General features: G+C 39.2%; 1 protein-coding gene and 1 long non-coding RNA gene across 2 annotated transcripts; one reads left to right on the top strand and one right to left on the bottom strand.

Moving 5' to 3' along the window:
• On the top strand, positions 1 to 14,110 carry LOC130455125 (uncharacterized). Its single transcript, XR_008913040.1, has 2 exons — positions 1 to 107; positions 13,935 to 14,110. It is a non-coding gene; the product is annotated as an uncharacterized LOC130455125 (long non-coding RNA).
• Positions 10,434 to 24,085, bottom strand: RCHY1 (ring finger and CHY zinc finger domain containing 1). Its single transcript, XM_001375457.5, has 9 exons — positions 23,797 to 24,085; positions 21,163 to 21,282; positions 20,787 to 20,902; positions 15,536 to 15,614; positions 14,116 to 14,160; positions 13,959 to 14,017; positions 13,822 to 13,848; positions 12,482 to 12,602; positions 10,434 to 11,158 (listed from the first exon to the last, which is right to left on the bottom strand). Exons 1-9 carry the CDS (start codon positions 23,899 to 23,901, stop codon positions 11,030 to 11,032), a joined length of 801 nt encoding a protein of 266 aa, XP_001375494.1. The 5' UTR covers positions 23,902 to 24,085; the 3' UTR covers positions 10,434 to 11,029.
• Positions 24,086 to 25,600: the final 1,515 nt, after the last annotated feature.

Here is a 25,600-nt window from a genome sequence, read left to right as displayed (position 1 = left end):
TCTTGGGAAAATAACTGTCACTCTTGGAGATTGCCCACTCTGAGGGGGTTTGGTTGGATATGTTGTCTGGAAAACCTTGTAGTAGCTGGTGACAGTTGGTGTTAGAGGTAATTTTGGAGATTTGGGAAAAACGTGGGGGAAGAAGCTCAACTGGAAGAAGAGAGGGACTGCTTTTTCTCTTTGTCACTGCAGAGGGAAGTAGGCCCAACTCAGGCCCTGAAGAGAGCTGACTGCTGGAAGAGGGAGAGATTGAATTGATCTCTAGCTGAAGGAAGTAAAGGAGACAGTGAATTTAAATATACATATATAGGAAGATAATTAATTAGTCTAGCTTAGTAAAATTAGATTTTGGAGAATTAGTCAGAGATAAGGAGCTTAAGTGAGGCTTGAGGAAACTTGAGGAAGCAAGAAGACAGCCTTTTGGGAGGCAGAAGGGTACTGGGGAAAAGTTTAGTTCTTTTAGGATTAGGGAATATATCCTCAATTCTAAATTTATCCTTTCCTTCCCTTCCTTGATCTTTTATTAACTTATTAAATAGGTTTTTGTTATAAACTGAAAAAAAAAGAAAGTCTACATTTATCAAACTCTAGACCCAACTGCTATAACGGAATTTCAGTTCACATCAGCTGATAGGCAACTGCCAAATAAAGGTCAATAACCACTGAGTAATAGCTACAGTATCAATTTCTAACCTTATATCTCAAAGATGGCATGCAAAGTGCAAAGGAAATAGTCATTAAAGGAACTGAATGAATTTAACAAATCAAACCAATGAATTGCTATTGAATTATCATCTTTCTATATGGAGAATCTGAATGGGGCACAAATATATTTAGTTTCTTTAGAAGGAAATTGTTTTAACTAGACAAGCTCATATTCAGAGGTAAAAAATATCACAAAATCCATTTTGCCTTTACTTATATTGACTGAAACTTTAAAATCCAATACCTAGTTTTGCAGTGAACCATGGACTGAAAGTTCATTAAATGTGGTGGCATTTCTGATTTTAATTCATTTATTTTGGTGCAAGTTTATTAAGATGTTTCTGTCATCTGGATTATTTTTCCTACAGCATATCAGGTGAAGGTCCTAATTTGCTCAAGGATCATATGGAGTCAGCTCCAGGCGGTACTGTTAAATTTTCAGTATGAGCAGAAAATCAGAAAATGCGATAATCAGGGCTCAAGTCACTGTTTTGTTAATTATCTAAACAACAAAGTGAGGGAGAAAATGTTAATAATGCTGACTAAACTTAAAAGCATGTTGAGTATGGGGTTTTCCAGAAAGCCAACTGTCAAACTTTTATCAAGGTCTTCCAGGTATAAAGATGATATTAGAAAATAAGTATTATTTTATTAGATTAGAGATAAGAAGTAAAGTGGCTGCTTGAGAAAAGAACTGGAGTTTGAAGCAGAGCTGAGAGAGCATGTTAATTTCATATGTGACAGTTATAGCCATTTTTTTCTATGTCAATTACAGTCACTGGCAGTTGGCAGAGATACATACTCTGAGACTCTTTTTTTTTTTTTAAACCCTTACCTTCCTTCTTGGAGTCAATACTGAGTATTGGCTCCAAGGCAGAAGAGTGGTAAGGGCTAGGCAATGGGGGTCAAGTGACTTGCCCAGGGTCACACAGCTGGGTAGTGGCTGAGGTCAGATTTGAACCTAGGACCTCCCGTCTCTAGGGCTGACTCTTAATCCACTGAGCTACCCAGCTGCCCCCTACTCTGAGACTCTTTCAGGGCTGGAGGAGGGAACATCTCTCTTAAGGGATCTTAAGGGAAAGATCTGAAGGAACTCAGTGTTTTCCTTTCCCAACTTGGAAAACACTATTGAATAGCTATTGTGGTTTTATAGATTGTTTAACTCTGAGAAGACCAAAGAAAATCCTGGTCTTTGGTTTGGACTCTGAGTACTCTAAGTCTTAACAGACTCACAGGCCTAACTTGATTCTTGTTGAGATTCAACCAGCCTTTGCTATTTTATAATTTGAAAGCAAAGTTAAGATTTATAAGGATAATAGCGGTAGTTGTTATTTAAATAGTATAAACTTGGGTTAGTCAGATGAGGGAGGATTAATGTAGCCTGTGAGAATCACAGGAGAAGTGGTTCCTTGTGGAACCAGGGAGTTCATTTGGGTGGATTTAGAATCCCTTAGAATTAGAAATCCTTGAGGTGGAGTCAGGATGGCGGCTTAAGAGCAGCAATAGTTCAGACCTCTGAAAACCCTTCCTTACCGATCACAAACTAAATGCTCCTAGGGGACTTAAAATCAAACCTAACAACAAGGCAGAGCCAAGGAACCCTCTTGCTGAACTCAATTCAAAAGGTATGCCCTCCAACCCCAAAAGTCAGAATCTGAGAACACTCAGGTTTAAGGGGAAGGCAGAAAGAAGGTCCCAGGACCTCTCCCCCCCACCTATAGCGCTGAGCTCCCAGCTGCAGCAGGAACCTCTGGGTGGACAAAGGTACTAGTCTAGAGGGTGTCCCTTGTGGGCAGGGCTGTGCCAGGCTCAGAGCATCCAACACAGGCAGCAGGGAAGCAGCCAGAGAGAGATCGAAGAGCTGGCAGCCTGGGCAGCTGGGTCCTTCCATTGGGCTCCAGCCTTACTGGAGGTTTTGGCCTTGGGGCACATCCAGACCAACCCAGCTGAACTTAATCCCATCAGGAGTCATCAGAGCTCAGGGAGGCCAGGACCCCATCCCCCCTAGAGTGCTGGGCCTCCCAAAAGGACAGGAACCTCTGGGCAGGCAAAGGCACTGGTCTAGAAGGTGTACCTTGTAGGCAGGACTATGCCAGGCAGAGAGCATCAAACACAGGTGGCGGGGAAGCAGCTGGAGATAACTGGAGAGAGCCTAGGCAGCTGAGATCTTCCATTTGGCTCCAGCCTTCCAGGAGTTTTTGGCCTCAGAACACATACAGTCCAACCCAGCTGAATTTAATCTCATCAAAAGCCTCCAGAGGACAGGGAAGCCAATACTCCTCCCCCAGAGACAGCACTGAGGATCTGACAAAGCTCCAAGAGGTGGGACTGACAGAAAGCCCCAAAACCAAAAAAATGAGAAGAGCAAAAGCACAGACAAATATGGGGACCAAAGAAGGAGTAAATATGAGCAAACAACAGAAAAAGAAGAAAGAAATTACAATAGACAGCTTCCATTCAGCAAACGTAACAGAGGGGAAGAGATCAGCAAACAATAAATCAGAAATCCCAGCGAACTGGATACAGGCTGTGGAAGAACTCAAAACACAATTAAGAGAGGCTGAAGACAATTGGGAAAGGAACTTAAAAACTAAGATAAGTCATCTGGAAACAGAGGCACTTAAACTAAAACAAGAAAATAGGTGTCTTGAAAGCCAAAATCAACCAGCTGGAAAATGAGGCAAAGGAGATGAAAGATAAGGTAAAGAGGATGAAAGATGACCTCCAAAGAAAATCAAACCAGAAGGAAAAGGATGACCAAAAATACAGGGATGAAATCCAGTCTTTAAGAATCAGAAATACAACAACTGGAATCAAGTGACCTCAAAAGGCAGCAGGACACTATAAAACAAAACCAAAAGAATGAAAAAAATTGAGGAAAATATGAAACATCTCATTCACAAAACAGAGGATTTAGAAAATCGTTCGAGGAGAGACAATTTAAGAATCATTGGTCTACCAGAAGACCATGACAAAAGAAAAATCCTGGACATAATACTAGAGGAAATTATTCTATAAAACTGCCCCAATATCCTAGAACAAGAGGGAAAACTGGAGATTGAAAGAATCCACAGATCACCTCCTGTACTTAATCCCCAACTGACAACACCCAGGAATGTTATAGCCAAATTCAAGAACTATCAGACCAAAGAAAAGATATTACAAGCTGCCAAGAAGTCTTTCAGATACCACAGAACCACAGTGAGGATAATGCAGGTTCTGACTGCATCCACACTGAAGGGCCAAAAGGCATGGAATATGATATTCCAGAAAGCAAGGGAACTAGGTCTACAATCAAGAATCAACAACCCAACAAGTTCAGCAACTTGCCCAACATCATACAATAAATGGAAGAGCTAAGATTTGAACTCTAGTCCAAGTTCATTGGATTTCCAAGATATCACAGTGCTTCCAGTTTGTCTGAAACATAGTCCCTGTGAAAAAAAGCGTCTACTGTGATTGATAGATGTGAAAATTTAGAGGAGGTGACATAAGAGAAAATTTCTTTAAAAGGAAGGGGTAAAACGTCAGTTGAGGTCATTCAGTTTGGAGAGGTAATTGAGTTCGGTGTGGAGTTCAGAGGAATTTGGAGTTCAGAAGATTCAGTGGAGCACTGAAGCTTGCTTGGAGATGGTCTTGTGGTAAGTACTAAGACTGACTCACTCTCCTTTAGGCTCAGGGAGGCCACTTTGGCCTAGGCCTTTAACTACTGCTTGGCTCAGCCTGAGCCAGAGCAGTTTAAATTAATTCTCTCTCTCTCTCCTTTCCTTAATTCCTTCTCTCTTTATTAATTAAAATCTCCATAAATCCCCAGCTGACTTGGGTATTTTCATATTTGGGAATTTCCCATGGTGACCACTTACTTAGATTTAAGCCAAAACACTAAAAGTATCCTTACAGTTTTGGCGTTTACAGTACTAAGTGGTTTAAGATGATATGTAAAAAAGAAAGGAGAGGGGGAATAGAAGATGGCACCAAGAAAAACTTGAAGGAATAAGAAAAATAGGATAAATTATACTACAAAAAGAAGCACAAGTGAGGGGGAGGGGAAGAATACTATTATAAGAAGAAGAGAGTGCTACTAGGTAATACTTAAACCTTACTCTCAGTGGAATCAACTCTGAGCGGGAAGAGCATCTAGATCCATTTGAGTATCGAATTCTATCTTACTCTATAGGGAAGTTGAGAAGGGAAAACTTAGGGTGGAGTAGGGTGGGGATTACCAAAAGGAAGGGAGAGAGGGGAGAGAGGGAATTCAATAGACCTACAGAAAAATATAAGGGGAATAAAAAAGGAGGTGAGAAGGGAAGTAAAATAAGGGTGGGGATTAGGGGGTCTCTGATTAAAAGCAAAACACTGATGTAGAAGGAAGGGCAGGACTAGGAGCGGAAATCAAAATGATGGAGAATACACAGTAACCATGACTCAAACTTTTAACAACACATTGTTACCTATAACAGATTCAATAATGAGGACCTTAAATTGGTTTCTATGTAAGTGAAGAGTCCTAATTGTTCTACTTGGTATTGGAGAATTCAAAATTGAAGCCACTAATTGGGATCTCAATTAGCTAATGCCTGTTGAATACTTTATTATACTTTTAAGGTTTCTACTTATGTCTTATGTTTATTAAAGTGCTTTCCCCACTTTCAAACTATATGTGTACATATGTGTATGTACTATATATATATATATATATATAGTCTGATATGAATCACAAAACTTTGCTACCAGGTCCTGGTAAACTACAAGATGACCATATCCAGTTTCTCTTTTCCATAAGGCATTTATATATATAATCATTTAGTAATTTCAATGTTTATTTGAAATTTAGTAACTTCATTTAATTTAGTAATTTTAATGATACATAATCATTTGGTATTTCAATTTCCTTCAGCTTTCTATTTCTGCTTCCAAGCTATATATACATTCCAATACATTCAATTATATAAAATTCAATCCTCGTTTCTCTTTTTCTTATTGTTATGTCTCTCTTGCAAATAGTATACTTTTCTGGGCTTTAGAATAGCTTTTATATCTAAACATGCAACCCAGTGTGGCTTTTAGGAGGCCTGTGCTTTCTGTAAAATGTCTGATATGAATCACAAAACGTTGCTACAAGGTCCTCAGAGGCAAACTACAAGATGACCATATTTAGATTCTCTTTTCCATAAGGCATTTTCTAATTTGCCTTCCTGCTAAAAGTACTTACAGCTGTCTTCTCCTTCTCTCTAGCTCCCTTTGGGTTCTTTTTAAAAATTACAGCTATATTTGTACATCCTTTGCATCAATTTGCTAAAAAAGCTGAAAGTGATTTATTCGGACTGTTTCTTTGTTGGCATCCTCTCTTGGTGATCTTATAAGCTCCCATGGATTCATCTATCATATCTGCAAAGATGACTTCAGAATCTTTGTCTTCAGCCCTTGCAGTTTTCCTGAGCACCAGCAAGGCCTACCCACCTAGACATCTCCCCTAGGATACCCTCCCTACGGCAAATAACCAGTCATCTTGACTATTTAATCCATTCATCCTTCCAAATTTAGCTCTTTCTTTTGAGGCTACCATCAATGGTTTCTCAACTCTTCACTCTTCTCTTAAACCCTTATCTATCTGGTGGCTAAGTCTTAGTATTTCTACATTCACTTACATATTCTTCTCCCCACCCACACCATAACCAAAATAATGCAGGCCTTCATCACCTCATCTAAACTTGTTTCAAGTCTCCCCCTACTCCAACTCAGTCTCTAAGGAGCTGCCAAAATAATCTTCCTAATGCACAGGTTTGAATGTCACTCCCTTACTCAAGAATCTTCAGTGGCTCCCTAGCTATAAGTTTCTCAGCTTGACATTTAAAGTCCTCAATCTGGTCCTCAATCTACCTTTTCAGATATTTAATATTGCTTCCCTTCACAGAGACTATGTTTCAGACAAACTGGAAGCATTGTGGTATCTTGGAAATCCAATGAACTTGGACTGGAATTCAAATCTTAGTTCTTCCATTTATTGTATGATGTTGGGCAAGTTGCTAAACTTCCCTGGGCCTATTTCCTCATGTCAATGAGCACTGGGAATACAAATCTAAGCAAAAAGGAGAGTCCACACACTCAAAGGAATTTATATCTTAATAGGGGAAGACAACCCCAAAAAGTGAGCTGAAAAGCAGGTAAGATAGGTTGAGACTCCAAGAGCATTAATGGGAGGCCTAGGGCCACTGGGACATGGAGTGGAGGTCACTCCTAAAAAGAGAAGATTGGACCAGATGGCTACTCAAGTCCCTCCCAGAACTATGTTCTTCAAGCTTCCTTCAAATTCATGTGGGAAGCTTTGTTGATCTCCCTAGAAGTTCTCCTAAAATTTATCCTTAGTTATACCCCAACCACTAGAATGTAAACTCCTAGAGAGCAGGAGAAAATTCTTTCATCTGGTATCCCCAAAACCTCATATATATATATATATATATATATATATATATATATATATATATATATATAAATGTTTGCCAATTAAACCATTGCCTTCTTCACTAACAATAATTCCTCCATTTGTGCGCCTTCAATCTTCCTTCCCACCTTCTCCAGGACTTACCTCCTCAGGCAGACTTTCCTACTCCTTCCCTTGCAGCTGCCTCAGATTATCATCTTGTTTCAAAATGACCAAAATGGCAATCAGGAAACTGCCAAATAAAGTGACCTTTGCAATCTTCCTTGCCCCCAGCAACATCTGCCATGACTGACCAATCCCTATCGTTTATTCACTCCTCATTTGTAGACACCACATTCTCAATTCTTCTTGCTCTCTAAATTGTTCCTTTTGAACAGTGAACTAGAGGAATTCCATGAACTGGAATGACCTCCAGGAACTGATGCAGAGTGAGAGGCGCAGAACCAGGAGAACATTATACATAGGATCTGATACACTGTGGCACAATTGAATGTAATGAACTTCTCTGCTAGCAGCAATGCAATGACCCAGACAATTCTGAAGGACTTAGGAGAAAGAACACTATCCACATCCAGAGAAAGAACTGTGGGAGAAGAAACACAGACGAAAAACAACTACTTGATTACCTGGGTCGAGGGGGATATGACTGGGGATATAGACTCTAAAAGATCACTCTATGCCAATATCAACAGCATGGAAGTAGGTTCTGATCAATGACACATGTAAAACCCAGTGGAATTGCATGTTAGCTATGGGAAGGATGGGGGGAGGGGAGGGAAAGAATATAATTCTTGTAACCAAGGAATAATGTTCTAAATTGACTAAATACAATTTTCAAAAAAAAAAAAAAGAGTCCAACATCTAAATTGTTCCTTTTGTCTTCACCCTCTCTTCAAACCTGGGTGTTACTCTAGGTTCTGTCCTTGACCCATTTCTCAATATACATTCCTCCTTTGGCAATTTCACTCACATTCCTGGCTTCAACTACCACCTCTCTATATTGTAGATGACTTCCACATTTTATGGCCATCTGAGACCTCTCTGGAGTTCCAGACCTACATCTCCACCTGTCTATTCTATTAGTAGCCAAAGAACAGCTAGGTGGTACAGTGGATAGTGTCAGTCGGTCAGGAGGACCAGAGCTCAAATCCGTCCTTAGATGCTAGCTGTGTGACCCTAGACTAGTCACTTAACTGTTTGCCTCAGTTCATCTGTTAAATGAGAAAGAAATGATAAACTACTCCAGTATCTCTGCCAAGAAAATCCCAGGTGGAGTCATGAAGAGTTGGACATGACTGAACATCATACCACATCCAAAACCAAGTCTCTTATCTTTCTTTGGAAACTGGCTTGTTTTGACTTCATGGCAATAGTCACTCAAGTCATTTCCACAACTTTGGAGGTATCCTTTGGATTTTGTTTCCTTTATAATTTTCAATCAATTGCTAAGACCACTCCATCAACACCTATCCAATTTGTGATTCTGCTGTTCCCTCTGTGGCTACTCTAAAACTGAACCTCATTAGTCCAGGTGACTGCATTATAACTTTCTAAAAGGTCTTCATATCTCCACTTTATCCACCTCCATTTCTCCTTTTTGCTTGCAAAATTGTACTCCTTCAACTGAAATCTGGTCAGGTGCTTCTTCTAAAAATTCTTCAGTGGCTGCCTACTGTCCAGCAAATAGTTCAAACCTTTTTGAACTGATACTTGATACATAATACTCCAAAATACTTTTTTTTTTTTACTCTGGGCAAGCACTTATGATGAATTCTTTCTGGTTCTGTCCCTATCCCAGGAGTAACTGGGAAGAGTGCTTGCTACTACTCTAGCTAGTACCTTTTGCTTAGTCTTTTGGGGATTCCCTTTGGAACCATGGTCTTCCAAAAGTTCTATTTTCTATGCCTTTCACTCAAGCAATTCCACTGCCAAGATTTTGCCCCAAGAAGTTTATCAGCAAGAAAAAGACAAAAAAAAAACCACCACAACTCCTTCACATGCAAAAAGTATTGTTATTTATGTTAGAGAGCCATATGTTCCCAACAACTGAAGAATGGTCAAATTGTGGTAGGTGAACAATGGTGAACTGCAAGAAAGGACCAATAGGAGTTTTAAGAGAAACATGGGAAGGCTCATATGGAAGGAGACTTAAATAATTGCCATAAGACCAATATACTCCCAAGTACTTCCCTGAAACTGAGTGAGGTTCTTCCCCAACAATGTAGCGCACCCAGGATAGCTAGAGTTAAGTAACCCACTCAAGGTGAGGAAGATCTAGCCTAAAAACCTTGATAATTGATTGGTTGAGAAGGAAGTCTCAAAAGACCTCAGCAAAAGGAAGGCTGCGTAGGCAACAGCAAAGCAGAATTTTGAGGAAAAGTTTTGGCCATGTCAGGTCTGAGACATGGCAAGACACCCAGATGCCTTGAGAGATCATGAAGGCAGCAAGAGATAGAGGTGATGTCAGGCCTGAATATAAAAAATAACTCCTTTTCTTCCTCAATAAAAGAGCTACAGGAATGAATGAGACAGGAAAGGGAGGTCTAAGACATTCTTTGAGGAACTCTCACAGAGTGAGCAGGAGCAGAGACAGAGAAAGGGTTTTTGAAGTTGTCAGACACCTAAGGGCACCGTAAGTCCCAAACTATGAAAAGGAGAATCTACCCAGACACCAGTATGGGCAAGCTGTCACAATAAAGTATGAGCAAGAGAAACGCAATGCAGTTGGTGCTTGGCTTATTGGTGGCCTCAGAAGAATGAAAGCAAAAGTCAGATTACAAACAGTCAAGGTGATTAGTAACATGTATGGAAAATTTTTCAAGAAATTTGGGATAAGAGCTAGAATGATCAAGGCAAAGTATTTGTTTCTTAGAATTTGGAAGATCTGAGGAAGCATGTTTACAAAGAGAAAGAAAGAAGTCAACAGTAAAGCAGAGATAAAAGAGGCTTGCAAGAAGGTCACAGAGGAAATTAGAATGGGATCAAAGGCACAGATCTATAGGGATTTGACATAGACAAGCATAAGGATACTTCTGAGCTACAGGAAGAAGAAGAGGAAGTGATGCTGAGTTTTGAAGTAAGAAAGAAAGAAGCTAAGAAAATGAAAGTCAGTGAAATAATAGCTTAGGTCATCTACTCTAAATTTGGGTAATAAAGATAGGATGTCAGAGGAAAGAATAAAATGGGAAATAAATCTGGCATCTTACAGTAGATATATTTTATAAAACATCTCTTTCCTAACTGTTAGTGAAAAAAGACATTTAAATAATAAATGAATCCAAGTGAATTTATTTACCATTGTAACCAAAACTTTTATTTGTAACCAAACTTAATTTGAACTAGACAATGACCCTGGAAAAACTTTCTACAACAGACTATGCCAAGAATTTTTTATTTGATGTAACATTAAAATATACATTTATAGCATTCAAAAGGAACTGCTTTATAAAATTCTTAAGTTTAGACAATAAGATAAACCTTAGTTTTATAATACAGCCCTTGAGATACATAAAGTTTTTATATTAAGCACAGTTCTATTAAGAACTATAGGATCTGGATGCATAGCTTCGCTTAAGAAGTTCAATGGAATTATACATTTTAATGAACATCAATTTCAAAGCAGGATGTTATTGCAGTTCTAAATAACATTGAAGGAATTCCTACTCAATGGTAGACAGTTTTTGCACAACCATAAAAATGATGACAATTCTAGTAAGAGCCTGATTAATAGGGCCCTGTATTGGGAGTTGATGTTGTGACATGACCACAAACTTTTCACTAATGTTCGTGATATCATAGCAACAGCATACTAAAGGAATGTCTCTTATTTCAGAAACAACGGTGAATCTTCTGATGCAGTCCTATGCAGTCTAAAGAGGCTGGTCACTGTTGTTCTAAAGGAATTCCACATCCTCCATCCTGGGCAGTATTATATGACTCACAGCTCTTACATTTCATTCCTAATATGTGGAACTGGACTGTAGAGCGGGCACTGCAATCATTGCAAAGAATCTGTGGCAAAAAAAAAAAAGAGACACACATCCAAAAAGGCATTCAAAGAAAGAATTTTCTTTCCAAGAGAATCCTAAGAAATATACAAACATATTTTGAAGACTTCTAGTTTTTACTTTTCTAAACGAAAAGTCCCAAGATGTCACCTACATCATTTCAAAGATAAATGAATTCAGAAAAGATAAATCTGTAATTGATCACTTAGTTTATCTTTAAAATGTACCATTTAAAACCACTGGAAGGGCTCAAAATCAAGACCTGGGTTCAAGTGCTGCCTCTCACACATGCTGGTCATTTGCCCCTCAGGCAACTCTTACAACTAACGGTTGCAGCACATTTGTACATCCACAGGTCCAGAGCCATATAAACAAGAGGTTTAAAAGGCTCATCTTGCAGTAGTGCCCTGAAGAAGACACTAGTCACCCTGGCTCTGAGCTACACAAAAACTCCACCAGCTTAACAAGATGTATTTCTCTACAAAGGAAAATTATCACAGAAAATATCAAATGTCCCAATTCTGCTTCCTTTTCAAATTAAGCTTTTTTAAAGAAGCCTTTAGGCTTCTCTCTTCTCCCCCTCCCCAATCCTTGAACCCAGGCTTCAAGATAAAATGCTTTTTCTTTACACATACCTACTCAGGTTCTAGACCTGCCTCTGTGCCCAAGCACATAATTCTATAGTGCATCCATTCTTACATAATCCTCAGGACAAAGCCAGGATGTCAGCTGAAGAGGTGCAAGCATCATCATCAGGATTGTTAAGTCTATCACACAATCTTATTATAATATCTCAAAATATGCAAGAAATACTCTGTTGAGGTGGGGGAAGAGGGGAGAGGTTTAAAGGCTCTATTTTGTTCTACTAAAAAAATGTTTCAGTAATACAGGGGATAAAATTCTATTTGTGCTATTGGTTCCTTTTATATTTTCCACTGAAAAGATCTGCAAAATTATTCTTTTTTTTTTTAAGTCCTTACCTTCTGGTCTTAGAATCAAGACCAAATACTGGTTCTAAGACAGAAAAGTGGTAAAGGCTAGGCAATGGGGGTTAGGTGACTTGCCCAGGGTAATATAGCTAGGAAGTATCTGAGGCCTGATTTTAACCCAGGCCCTCCTAACTCCAGGCCTGGTTTTCTATCCCCTCAGCCACCTGGCTACCCCAACAGATTATTCTTAAAAGTACTTTTTTGAGATCAGAAATGTGGAAGAGAGCAAATAATCTTGAGCTATAATGTAATAAGCACAAGGATCAATGTCAGAAGAGAAGGGCAAGAAGAATTCTTAGGTAATTGTTAAAAGTTTGAAAAATGATTTTAATACTCACTTCCACAGTCATATTCTGATATTCTGTTGGCATTGGAGTTTGGGCTACTTCATTATCCAACTGCCGCCAATAGCGAGTCATGTCTAGAGCAGAGTGCATACATAATGGACACCTGTAGCCTCTATAAACAAGAAAAAACATTCTTTTACAAATTCAGCACCTGGTGAGTCTGCAACGGGAGCAAGGCCAGTTTATTGTCTTTAAGCAGCCAAAAATAAGCCACTTGAAACAGAAAGACCACTGCCCTGGCATGGGAGGTGTCTGTACCCTCTTGTTTCAGTGCTTAATCACTCTCAGAATAAGTTCTTCCTTACACTGCTCTATTTTTTTGTCATTCTTTCCTTGTTCTTCTGAAAATAAAAACCATTTTGTTTTCTCTGCAAAATAACCATGTAGTAACAAAAATAATCATAGTCATGGCTCACATTTTTATAACAAGCCCTATATGCCAGATTCTGTGCCAAGCACTTTACAAATATAATCTTGTTTGGGCCTCACAACAACTCTGGGAGGTAGGTACTATTATAATCCCCATTTTAACAAAGAAACTGAGGCAAAGAGAGACTAAATGACTTGCATGGGGTCACGTGGCAAAAAAAATGTCTCAGGCTGAATTTTAAATCATCTTACTGACTCTAAACCTAGTACTTTACCCATTATACTACCTAGTTGCACTACTTGAGACATTTAAGTTATTCTTCAGCCTTCTTTTTGTGGCAATGCCTTCACAAGGACAAAATATATCATTTAATCATTCATGGCATGCTGCTCCCTTCTCAAAACAGAAATATCTAACAGCTCTGCATTTTACACCAAATTTAACTTCCTGCTTATGTTCTACCTAAACATGATTTACTCTATCTGGTCATCCACCCCCAAAATGGGATTCCTATCATTTCCCACTATCAAGCCATTCTACCTAGCAGGGAGTGAATGATACCAGACACTCAAGTCTCTTGCTCTCCCACTGATGATCAGGAATGTCACAGCTTTGTAGAAGCCTCTAGGTTGAAGGCTATGTTGTCACCTGGCTGACAATTTATTTTAGAAAACCTGTTTGCAGAATTCACTAGTGCCACCTGCTCCAGCCTTCATCTCTGGCAATAACTATGTGCCAACTCTAAAAACACCAAGGCCATCTCTCTGATGGGAGAGGGAGTCTTTGGAGATGAGATGCACCGAAGCAGGGAATGGGGTCTGGCCAGGCCTCTCTTCCCAGAGGAACAGATTGGCTTGGTTAACTTCTGAATGGAGATCACCACAGTCTCAAGGGCCAGAGATACCCCTAAGATGTTATTAAACTGCCAAAATGTAGGACTGCCAACATATATGATACTCACTCTTTTAACATTTCTTCATAACATGTTCTGAAAGAAAATAAATGTATTTTTATTAAATTTAATTTAAATTTCTCCATTTTAAAAAATGTTGCTTATTCTTTAATATTTTACAGGAAAAGAAAGATCCTTTTATCTACCTGTGTAGAAGATGCCCACATGGCAAGACATGAGCAACTACTCGGGAAGTATGAATGTCCTGCAAAGGAAGCAAATACTAGTGTTAGCTCCAAGTTGATGTAAAGATTCCATGGCTTTGCCATGGGAAAAAAAATAAAGACAAAAACCAAAACTCACCTCCAAACATATGGGACAATTCTGCCTGGAAACATTCTCAATACACTATATCAAAACAAAGACAAAGAGTATTTTTAAATTAAATCCACAAGTGGATCAATGAATGCCTTAGAGCTACCAAAGAAGCACTGGCTAATGCAAGAGTTAGGAAATTCATTTCTCTGAAATGAATAAACAATGTACATGTGTATAAAGATATAGATATAGATATATAGATATATGGAAAGGGAGAAGGGGAAAAAGCAAAAAAGAGAAAGGGAAGACAAAAGCAGTAAGACAGAAAAAGGAAAGGAGGCGAGACAGGAAGTAGAGACCTCCACAAAGTTATTTGAACCAGAGTAGTAGTCATAAGTAAAAAAGGGAATGATATGGACAGGAAAGACTTTGTAGAGGAGGTTTAATAGGTCTTAGCAAGTAAAGGAAGACTAGAGTCCAGGGTGACAGCAAGTTTTCAAACCTGTGGGACTTAAAGAGTGATGGGGTTGTTGAAATAGAACAGAGGTTTAGGGGAAAGAATTAGGCTAAAAAGTATGCACTGTTAAAAAAGAATGCCAATGATTTCCAAAAACCTACATCAGTTAAAACTCAACAACACTGTACAAGTGACATTAAGTGTTCCTTAAAGGTTCAGAAGAAAAGGCATGGAGTCCAGTGAACTATCTTGAACTTGACCTTGACCTTGAATTCTCTCATTTGGAATCTTGGGATGGTTCCCTAAGTCCTGTTCCTGTCTCCAGGCTCTTCCTTTCTCCAATCCATTCAAAGGATCCCAGTCATATTGCTCTCCCTCATGTATAGCATCAATCACATCACTTCATTCCTCAAAGGCTTTCAAAGATGCCTTGTCAACCTAATAAAAGCCCAGACTGTTCAGCATGGTAGGTAGGGCCTTCCAAAACCTGACCCACTCTTCTCACTACTTCCCTTCTTTATCCACACTCCAGCCAAACTGAACTCCTTATTCCTCATTTCTTACCTCTGTATATCTCTTAACTTCCCAAAGCCCAAAATGCCTTTTAATTCTTTTCAAACTGAACTCTCCTTTTCCACAATCCACCCCAGAACCCATATATTCTTGGAGACCTAGCTCAAACATGGCTTTCACAAACTTTTCTCCAATTTTGCTATCCTCATCCCTAAAGAATTCATCTCTCTCTATAAGCATCAGGGCAGTGGGTTCCCAAATTCTCTTTATACCCATACTCATAGTCTATCTGTATTGTAGTCACTTATGTAAACATCTTAGCTGCTTTACTGGACCATAAAGTTTTTCAACAAGTAGGTATTTTCCCTTATTTATTTTTGTTTCTGCTCTGATTTAACCTTATTTATTATTTAGTCTCAAATAATAAAATCTTGGTGGATATGCATGCAAAACTAAAAATTTGCAAGGTACCTAAAAGTAATCTAATTTCTGTACCTTGTGATGCCCTTGGAGACTCAAGGATAGGCATAGGTTACATTTCAAACAGTGAAAAAAGTCTTCCTTCGGACCAATCCTGATAAGAAAAAGAGAGAGATGAAGGCCAAGAGGGAAAAAAGTTAGGGTTAATACCACTACAATTTTTTAAATTTCCCTTTTAAAGAAAGCCACTTATTTTGAATTAGAAATGTAAACCCTGAGTTTTTTAAAGCCATGCCTGAGAAATGAATAAATTAAATTACAAACTAAAAAACCCTGACTATAGAATAAAGAAAATCAAATATTATGAGAAGAGGTCAAGAATCCTTTCCTAAAACAAAACCAAAAAAAAAAGGAGATCATTGGCATTTTATTTTTTGAAACAAATTCAATTAATTTCCATGTTAGGAAAAATAGCAAATCAATCAAGATAATTTCCTATCAAAAACTTTTATTCATCTCCCAAAACTCAATCTTTTATGTAGCAGTAGTTGCAGTCTTCTTTATACTACACTTCAGAATTCAGTTTTCCACTAGAGAATAATCCTATTAGGATCCAAAGGGAAAATAATCTCTTACTTTTACACATATACATCTAGTGATGTTGTACATTTAATTAAATACATGTCAGAATGGTGTCATTACTTTGCTCATCAAAAACACTTAATGACCATCTTTACATTCCTTCATTCAACACTGGCAAAATGACTGATTCAAAATAATGAGCCCTGGATATTTAGGGTCAGGAAGAGACCTCTGCAATTTCCTTCGAACACTCCAGCTTTCCCAGCTTCCTCTCCCTGGTCTGTGCCAGAGAGATGTTCTAGTGGAAAAATTCTCCAACTGTCCTTCCAAATGCAGCAATGTTAAAAACTGGCAGTAGACATTTAAGTGTTTATTCTTTCCTGTATAGTTGTGTAGGTCAAACTCCCTTGCTAACTACTTCTTAATTTCTCCAACACAACTGGCAACTTAGTACAACAAGGTAGATTTCCCTCCCCAATGGGGATGGCTCTTGCAGTAATAGCTCCAGCACTGGGAAATAGTTACTGAAGTCCCCACTGGAAGCAAAGGCCAGAGTGAGGGCTATTCCCCTATAGGGCAACTCATAGGGACTTTTGTAGCTTTTGGCTTCTAATCTCTAACTAGAAGCCAAATAGAGCCTAAGTACAAAAGAAGGTAATAAGGGAGCTAATTATATGCATAAGTACAGGCAAATCATTGTAAAAGAAAAAGCCTTGTACTAAACAGTCTCCAAGACTCCTTATGTTTAAGTGCTAGGGTAACATGAATGAACTCTTTAAGTTGCCTAGAATTTTAAGTGGTAATTCCTATTCATATATGATAATGAAACTTTTACTCACATAATCATTTAGTATAGTAAGCACTCATTGATCACAGCACTCTAGATGCTACATAAGGAAAAGGGAGAAAAATCTCTCTCCTGGTTGCAACCCTTTCTTCTTCACAAAGATGCAAGTAAATCAACCCTTTCAAGAACTGCCTCAAAACTGACATTTTACAAATTAAACCTATTGATCCCTAACTCATCTTATTCTTATATTCTCTCAACCCTTATACTCTAGTTTCCAATTGACAGTTCCATTGCCCACTGAGTCATATCCAACTCTACTCCAGGAATCCACAGAATTTTCTTAGCACATACTGTAGTAGTTTGCCATTTCCTTCTCCAGTAGATTAAGGTGACTAGAAGTTGTGACTTGGGGGCATCTGGGTGGCTCAGTGGATTGAGAGCCAGGCCTAGAGTTGGGAGTTCCTAGGTTGAAATCTGGCCTTGGATACTTCCTAGGTGTGTGACCCTGGGCAAGTCACTTAACCCCCATTGCCTAGCCCTTATTGATTCTAAGACAGAAGGCAGGGGTTTAAAAAAAAAAATAGTTAAGTGACTTGCCCAGAATCACACAGCTAATAAGGGTCTGAAACTGGATTTGAACTCAGAAAGTCTTCCCAACTCCAGGCCTAGCACTCTATCCACTAAGCTACCTACTTGCCTTTACAGATCAGTAAGTCTCTTTTATCTATCTAGCCCTGACAAAGTCATTTATTCACCATTCTCTCCCATACATTTGGGACGACCTTGAGACAATTCTATATTTTCCACTACTCCAGAATTTGGGATTTTTTAAAAACACTTGCCCAGGGTAACACAACTAATAAGTGGCTAAAGCAGCCTTTGAACTTGGGTCTTCCTGACTCCAAGCCCAGCACTCTATCCACTATGCCACCTAGCAGCCAACTTGTATACCCTAGGGACTAGTGACCACTTCCTTCTAGAGGACATGATAAAATAAAGAAAATCTGGGCATACACTGACATGGATCTAGTCAGTTCAGAGAGAGGATAGGTAAGATCTTTTAGATTATAAAGCTTTAGAGGACAGATGCTTAAGAATAAACTTCTGAAGATACAAAGAGAAAAAATGTTAAGGGGGAAGGGAAATGGGATTTGTCTGGAAAAGCTCAATGTGGATGTACCAACCAATTTTATTTTTTCAGGAATTTTATTAAGTAGCAAAGCCAGGTACTGGAGGATGAAACTAAGAAGACCTAACATAGGTGTACGTGATCCTGTGAAAACACTGACAGCAGTGCTAGAGCTCAGAAAGCATCAAGGTTAGTGAGGAAGGGCAAGAACAACAAAAAGGGATGAACTGAGTCTACAAATTAAAGGAAAGCCAGTTTGACTTTAATCCCTGGGCAAACTCCAGAATGGCTCACCAAAGAGATGACTGGGAGGTGGTGATTACAAGAGGCTGGCATGGCTCCATCAAGAACAGGTCAGACCAGACTAACTGATTTCCCTTTTGGACAGTCACTACAAGGTAATGTCTTGAAATAGCTGCAGCAGAGTGAGATAAAGTCAGACTGGAGACTCAGGAAGACTGGGAAACAACCTGGATGGAAATCTACTCAGACCATTAAGAGACCACAAATCACTATTGGTTTGATGACATGCGCTAGGCCAAGGCCAAATGAGCACAGGAGGGGCTGGAGGAGTGGCTGAAGTTGTACCAGCAAAAACATTCAGTGGATTTTTATTAACTTGGAGAGAATGGCCCATTCTCCACCTCCTCGCCAGCTGCTTGGCCATCAAGCTTTAAAGGTTGAACCTTATTTGTGGTCCTGCTGATCCTCATAGTATATGCCTCACTCTATGCACTATTTCACAGAGTTCCTAATCATGCTTCACACTATACATCCTTGTTCCTATCCATCTCCTCACCAGCTATCTGGCCCCTCAGATGATATGCTCAAAAAACCACTTAGGTTGATACATTCAGAATTACTTGGGTCATAAAATATTTTATAGTCACCAGAAGACTGTTGTTGAAAGAACAAGTAACAAATGCAAGTTGAATCAGATATATATATATATATATATATATATATATATATTTTTAAGGCAGGCAAATTATAAGGAGCAGCTATATAAAATGTTATATTCTTCAAGCCATATCAACAAACTCACCACTGGTTAGGGCATTTCAAAAAACTGTTTTATGGGGGAAGGATTATTTTCAGAGCAACACAAGAAAATTCCATTTTATAACTTTGTTGCTCAGTCATGTCTGACTCTTTATGACTTTGATCCATAGTACTCCAGGTTCTTCTATCCTCCACTATCTCTCCAAGTCAGTACAAGCTCATGTTCACTGTTTCCATCTGTTTCCATGATGTATCTATACCTCTCAGCTACTGCTCTCCCGTTTTCTTTTCACCTTCAATCTTTCCCAACATCTGGATATTTTTCAATGAGCCCTGTCTTCTCATTATGTGGCCAAAGTATTTCAGTTTCAGCTTCTGCACCTGGCCTTCCAGTGAAGAGTATGAATGAACTAAGTATCTGAGGCCAGATCTGACCTGAAGAAGAAGAGTATTCCTGGCTCCAGCCCCACACTCCAGCAACCTAGCTGCCTAAACTCTGTAGTTGCTCTCATTTTCTAATACTATTACATAACTTGATTATCTATTCACCAGATTTGGTTATAAATTTGTTGACATTTAGTTGATTAGTTGTATCTAACTCTCCATGACTCTGTTTGAGGTTTTCTTGGCAGAGGTACTAAAGCAGTTTGCCATTTTCTTCTCTAGCTCATTTTACAGATGAGGAACTGAGGCAAACAGGGTTGAGTGACTTGCCCAGGGTCACACAGCTAGTAAGTACCTGAGGCCAGATTGAACTCAGGTCCTCCTGACTCTAAAGCCAAGGTTCTATCCACTATGACACCTAGCTTCCCTAGCTATAAATTACATGTAGATTTTTCCAAAAAAATAAAGCCAGACTCAATGAATAAAGATGTCATCATTAGAGACAATGACAGCTTCCTTAGAATATGTAACTATATAGTAGATAAACATTATAAAGTTATATTACACATGTAAAATGCGTAATAGGCAAAACAAAATTTTCTAGTTTTAAGATTTTATAGTTACCAATGAAAATAAGGACTGAAATTCCACTTTCCAGGGTCTATATTATATATTTAAAAAGTAAAGAAAACATACAGGGAAAATGGCAAACTCAAATGCTTGATCTGACTCATTTCAATTTATATTTGCTCCCATGGATGGGAAAGTCTGAGGAAGGGCTTATTCCTTCTGTGAAATGCCCTCTATTAATTTTGATCACTTATAAATTTCCTTATTAATTTCCTAACTTCCATAAGTTTTTCTGAAACCTCTTTCATTTAAAAAAAAAAACCTTTTGTAACTTTGGGTATAGTTAAGGAAAAAAATAACCATTTTTAGTTCAATAATGGAGCAATGATTTTTATTTTAAAAGGTCTGAAGTGACTGAATGTGTACCAACTTAAAGGTAACTTGTTTATATTCACTGATTTATTTAATTAACTGAATAATATTCTCAATGAGAATTCTAATTATTTGCTAGCATTCTATAAAATGTTAATTTGTTATGCTAAATTGGAATCTCTAAACTGTGTATTAAAGTTTAAATAGTTCCCAAATGCAAGAATCATAGTGTTTTTTAAAACCTTGCTGTGAAGTCACATAAAAAGTTAATATTTACACTAATGCTTAGTGAGAAATAAAATCACTTTAAAATATCTATTCCTCTATGCCTATTAAAAGTAATACATATCTCTTATTATAAAATGTTTTATTCAGTTGTTTCCTTAATATTTGGCCTGAAAATATGTTATAGCTGAAGTTTAAAAAATTAAAACAATCATAATGATTTTTTAAATGATGACCTTAAAAGAGAGGAGGGGATAGTTTACATACAGTACCTACAAATTCCACACTTCTCACAATGATACTGCTTCTTGTCTTTGTCGAATAGGTGGCAGATATTGCAATAATATTCTCCAAAAACAGTGCTACATTCTTCACATATCTGTTGAGCCTATAAGAAAATGTAATAAAATTAAAATAAATCTACCAAAATTTGCTGAAGTAGAATTCTAAAACCCAGAATTACTAGTTCTTGCCAAAGTACATTAATCTGTTCTTTTTTATTTTTAACCAATTTTAAGTAATATAAAATACTTCACTCTTAAAATTAAAGTGCATCTTCATACAAAAATATGATAATAAAAATGTAAGAACTTTCAAATCATCTCAGGATAAAAAAACTTACAAAATAGAAATGCATCAAAGACTTACATTCTGAATTTTTCCACACTTCGTACACTGTACTTCTTTTACTTTAAAGCGGTCCAGAGGATGATCTTCATTGTTATCATGGCATAAGCGGCAGATATAAAATTTATCACAGCAAGGAGCCTACCCAAAAGAACAGAAGATTTTAATGTTAAAAGTTTTTTTTTCTTTTTTCTTCACATGAGAAAAGCAACATTCTGCAATAAATGTCTGTATCTGAATTCTACTTCTGACACTTATTAGTTGTGACTTTGTCAAGGCCCTTGAACTAGAGATGAGAGAAATGAGGGAGTCCTTTCCCTGGCCTTATAACAAGACAAGGAGAGGCCAATGTGACTATATGCTGTAAATAAAAATCACGCATATCCTGGAGAAAACAGTAGCAAACTCTTTGAGGTCAAATTCAAGCCTTTTTGTATTTGGGGGTGATAGTACACTCTAGACTTATCAGCAAGGAGGGCTAATCCAAGACCAACTTGCTATGTACTTAGAATATCTCCTTTTAATGAGATTAATCTATTCTAAATGTGAACAACTATGCCAATTGTTCTGGGATAGATTTAACTTGGATCTAACTTAGAAATAAATGCAGGAGTAGCTTAGGTAGCTCAGTGGATAGAGAACCAAGTCTAGAGACAGGAGATCCTGGGTTCAAATGTAGACTCGGACATTTTCTAGTTGTGTGACCCTGGGCAAGTCACTTAACCCCAGTTGCCTAGTCCTTACTTCTCTTGTGCCTTGGAATCAATACTTAGTATTGATTCTAAAACAAAAGGTAAAGAAGGGAGGAAGGGAGGGGAGAACAGAGAAAGGGAAGGAAGGGTCAGAATGGGAAGGAGGAAGGAAGTGAAGAAATTTAGAGAGCAAAAATGCATTTTCAGAAATTTCAACTGAAATGTACTCCATTAAGAAAGGAAGTTCTATCTTAATTAGATGATTAAACTACCAGTTCTTTGGTAAGTGAAGTCTCATGCTTGAACAAAATGAGACAATGATAGATATTTTGACAGTTAACAAAAGAGATCCAATAAGCCAGAACAAGAGAGTGGTGACAAGGAATTTGGAGCCAGATGACCAAGGTTTCTTTGGGATCTTGGGCAAAACTCCCTTCCCTTCTTTAGGACAGTTTTTAATTCTCATTTATAAAATGAGACAAATGAGAAAGCTGGCTATTAGATGATCCCTAAGGTCCTTCTAGCTCTAAAGCTATGGTTCTGTGTTCCAGACACACCAGTAGAAAAGACAAAAGTTTAATATCTGGAAAACTTATCCCACAATTAGATGTTAACCTGTGTCAAATCATTTGGGTAAACAACTTCAGTGGATTTGTAGTGAGTATGCAGGATGCAGGGGGAGATAGTGGTGGAATGGATAGATTTACAGGTCCAGCCTCAGATACTCATTAGCTCTTATGTACCAGGGCAAGTCAATTAACCTCTATTTGTTTCAGCTTCCTCATTTGTAAAATAGGGGTAAGTAACCTAGTAAGTAAACCTGCCTCCCAGAGTTGTTGTTGTAAGGATCAAATGAGATATTTGTAAAATGTTTTGAAAACCTTAAAGTGCTAACTAGATGATGATGCCAATCACTGATGGTTAATAGGTAAAAAATACAGCTCCTAGGCTGGTAAATCCAATCCAGTCTCACTCACTATCTGTAAAGATGAGAAAGGGCAAGTCCTGCTAGGCCCACTAATGCCTGAGGGCACTAGTAACCACAACAGTTACAGGGACTTCCAAGGGAAATTTTCACTCCCAGAAGGCCCAAGAGGGCAAATTAACCGCCCCTCTTAGCTCATAGCAGTGTCATCTGCATTGATTGTGGGGAGGTGAATGAGTATGAATAGTCAGGCTTGCACCTTACACTGACAATCATTTCTCCTACTTCAGTATGACTCTGGACAAGTCATTTAACTTTTTTGCACCAACTTTCTCATCTGCAAAATAGTGGTAATAAAAGCACTTGCCTTCCTAAGGCCTCGTCTATGGAGAAAGTCAAATGACCTAATATTTGTAGAGTTTTTGCAGATTTTAAAGTGTTGTAGAAATTCTAACTATGTAATAATGTCAACCACTGACAACTCATAGGTAATAATAGCTAGGCGGGTCAGTGGATAGAGTTAGTAGTTGAATCCAGCCTCGATGGCTATCTGACCCTTGGTCACTTCGCCTCGCCTGCCTCAGTTTCCTCAGATGTAAAATGGAGATAACAGTGCCTGCCTCCCAGGGCTATACTGAAGGATAATATCAGTAAGGCAAACTTTAAAGCGTTATACAAATGCTACAAACGTGTCGATTACGTCTACGGCGGTGGTCTATGTGTAGATTGTCCAGATATGTCAGATCTGTTTAGCCTCTCCCCACCTCCCAACAAGACTGTGGGCTTCTCGAGGACAAGGATCCTTTGTGTATACCTGGCACACAGTAGGCACTTCCTTAATACCTCGAGACAGCCCCCATGGGTTAACCTCGTGCCTCTTCAGTTCTCTCCGCTAACAAGTCCCCTCCCAGAGCGCTGACATTATTCCGTCACTCCCCTCCCCCTAACTTTGGTTCTGGGCTCTCTGGGGTCCCCCTGGCGTAGATGGCACCTTCGGCAGGCCTCCGGGAAGCCCTTCCCTCCCCCAGCTCCTGTCACCTTGAGAAGGCAGCCGCGGTCATAGTGCTCGCAGCCCCGGCTCTCTCGTTCCCGACTGCCACCGCCGCCATCTTCGCCCTCCACCGCGACAGCTGCCGTTGCCATCTCCTACTCCTCCTGCCGCTCAGGGACAGTGCGGGTGCGGGTCTGGGTCTAGGGCCGGATAGGGGCCGGAGCCCGAGAACAGCCGGGGCCGCTCTAGCCCACAGCAAACTCTACTGCCCTGCCGCGCAGGCGCTACGACGCCGCAAGGCACGTGACCCGGCTCGGATAGCCAAACTTCCGCTGGAGACTGACAAGCCAATTCAAGTCTCCGAATCGGGAAGTCCCGCCCCCTTTCCTGACGGGAGGAGAGATTGCAAAAAGAGCGCCTGCGAGCGGAACAGGCTCAGGTTATATTTCTCAACCAATGAAGCTCTGCCCTCTTATCTTGATGGAAGGATGGACTGCAGAGAGAGCGCCTACGTATAGGGGAGGTGCCTCCTCCCTTTACCTGCCCGAGGTTACTTTGGGGGACCCACTTTCTCTTACCGGTCTACGGTCCTCGTAGACATCCCAAACTGGAAAGAAAAAAAAAGTCAACTTCCTTTTTTTACTTGCCCTCTGTGACACTCTCATTTGTCTTAGGTGGCACTACTCTCACCTGGGTTCTTGTAAGTGATTAATAATTAATGTTTGTTCATTGATTAACATTGACCAGAAATACTAATACAGAAAATGCAGAAAGACACATCTAAACCACTAAGGATTCCCCACCAACAATTAGCTTTTATTTAGTGCTTGCTATGAAACAACTCCTAACTGCAAGGGTGAAGACAAGTACATCCATAAGTATATTCATATTTTTCTCTGCACCTTTGTTCTCACTCTCTTTCTTCTTCACTTAGTTTATGGCAACAGCTTCCTAATTGGGGTTCCTATTTCATTGTCCTCCAGAAAATCCTACTTGATACCAGAATGGTTTTCCTCTAGGGCAGATCTAATTACCCTACTCAATCAACTCCCTCTTGCCTCTAGGACAGAATAGCAATTTCTGTGTTAATCTTTTAAAGCTCCAATCTGCCTTTGTAGCCTCAATAATCATTATTCCCCACCCCCATCCACACACACACACATTCACAGTCATCCAGCCACATGGAGACTTCTCTCTGCTCCTCTCAAAACAACATTCAAGCTCCTGCATGTATTCCCCTTGCCTATAATGAATGCTCCTCTCCCTTCTGCTTCATTGAATCTCTCTCCTTCAAGATGCAGCTCAAACACCACCTTCTCCATCAAGCCTTTTCTGATCTCCCCAACTTATGGTACCTCTTCTTCCATTTTTTTCCGTTACTTTCTTAACTCTAGCAAGACAATAAATCAAGCTTTGATTGATACCATTTGCCCATCTCCAACTTGTAAATGCTCACTGAAATTTTAACAAGGGGTCCAAGGTGTCAGTAGGAGTCGGCTCCAGCATACCAACTGGGTTGAAACGGCTTCCATTTGTTTCTTGTGCCTTAATTAAATACAAACATTTCCAGACTGAATCAAACAGATAGAACTGAATGTAATCTGGCGCTCTAAATCTCCTGGAATCAATCAGTCATTGGTGAGGATTAATCCACACCCTAAGCAATAAGAGAAAAGCTATCTCATAATCTGAATGCTAGAGGTTTTAGCAAACATGAAGCTAAGGGAGGTGTGGCAGAGATGGGAAATAGCTATAACTATACTCTCCCCCCCCCTTCTCTCCTCTCCCTCTCCCTCTGTCTTTCTCTGTCTCTCTTTCACACACACACACACACACACACACACACACACA

Source organism: Monodelphis domestica, chromosome 6, assembly GCF_027887165.1.
Source record: "Monodelphis domestica isolate mMonDom1 chromosome 6, mMonDom1.pri, whole genome shotgun sequence".
In the NCBI taxonomy this organism is placed as follows: domain Eukaryota; kingdom Metazoa; phylum Chordata; class Mammalia; order Didelphimorphia; family Didelphidae; genus Monodelphis; species Monodelphis domestica.
Note: the sequence above shows the minus strand (reverse complement) of the source record. Positions and strands in the feature narration are given on the sequence as shown.

Coding starts and splice junctions, on each gene's coding strand:
- RCHY1 (XM_001375457.5), bottom strand. CDS start 23,901: ATGGCAACGGCAGCTGTCGCGGTGGAGGGCGAAGATGGCGGCGGTGGC. Junction 21,283..23,796: donor ACCGCGGCTGCCTTCTCAAG/GTGACAGGAGCT, acceptor TCTTTTGGGTAG/GCTCCTTGCTGTGATAAATT. Junction 12,603..13,821: donor TATGAAGAAATGTTAAAAGA/GTGAGTATCATA, acceptor TCTTGTTTATAG/AGGCTACAGGTGTCCATTAT.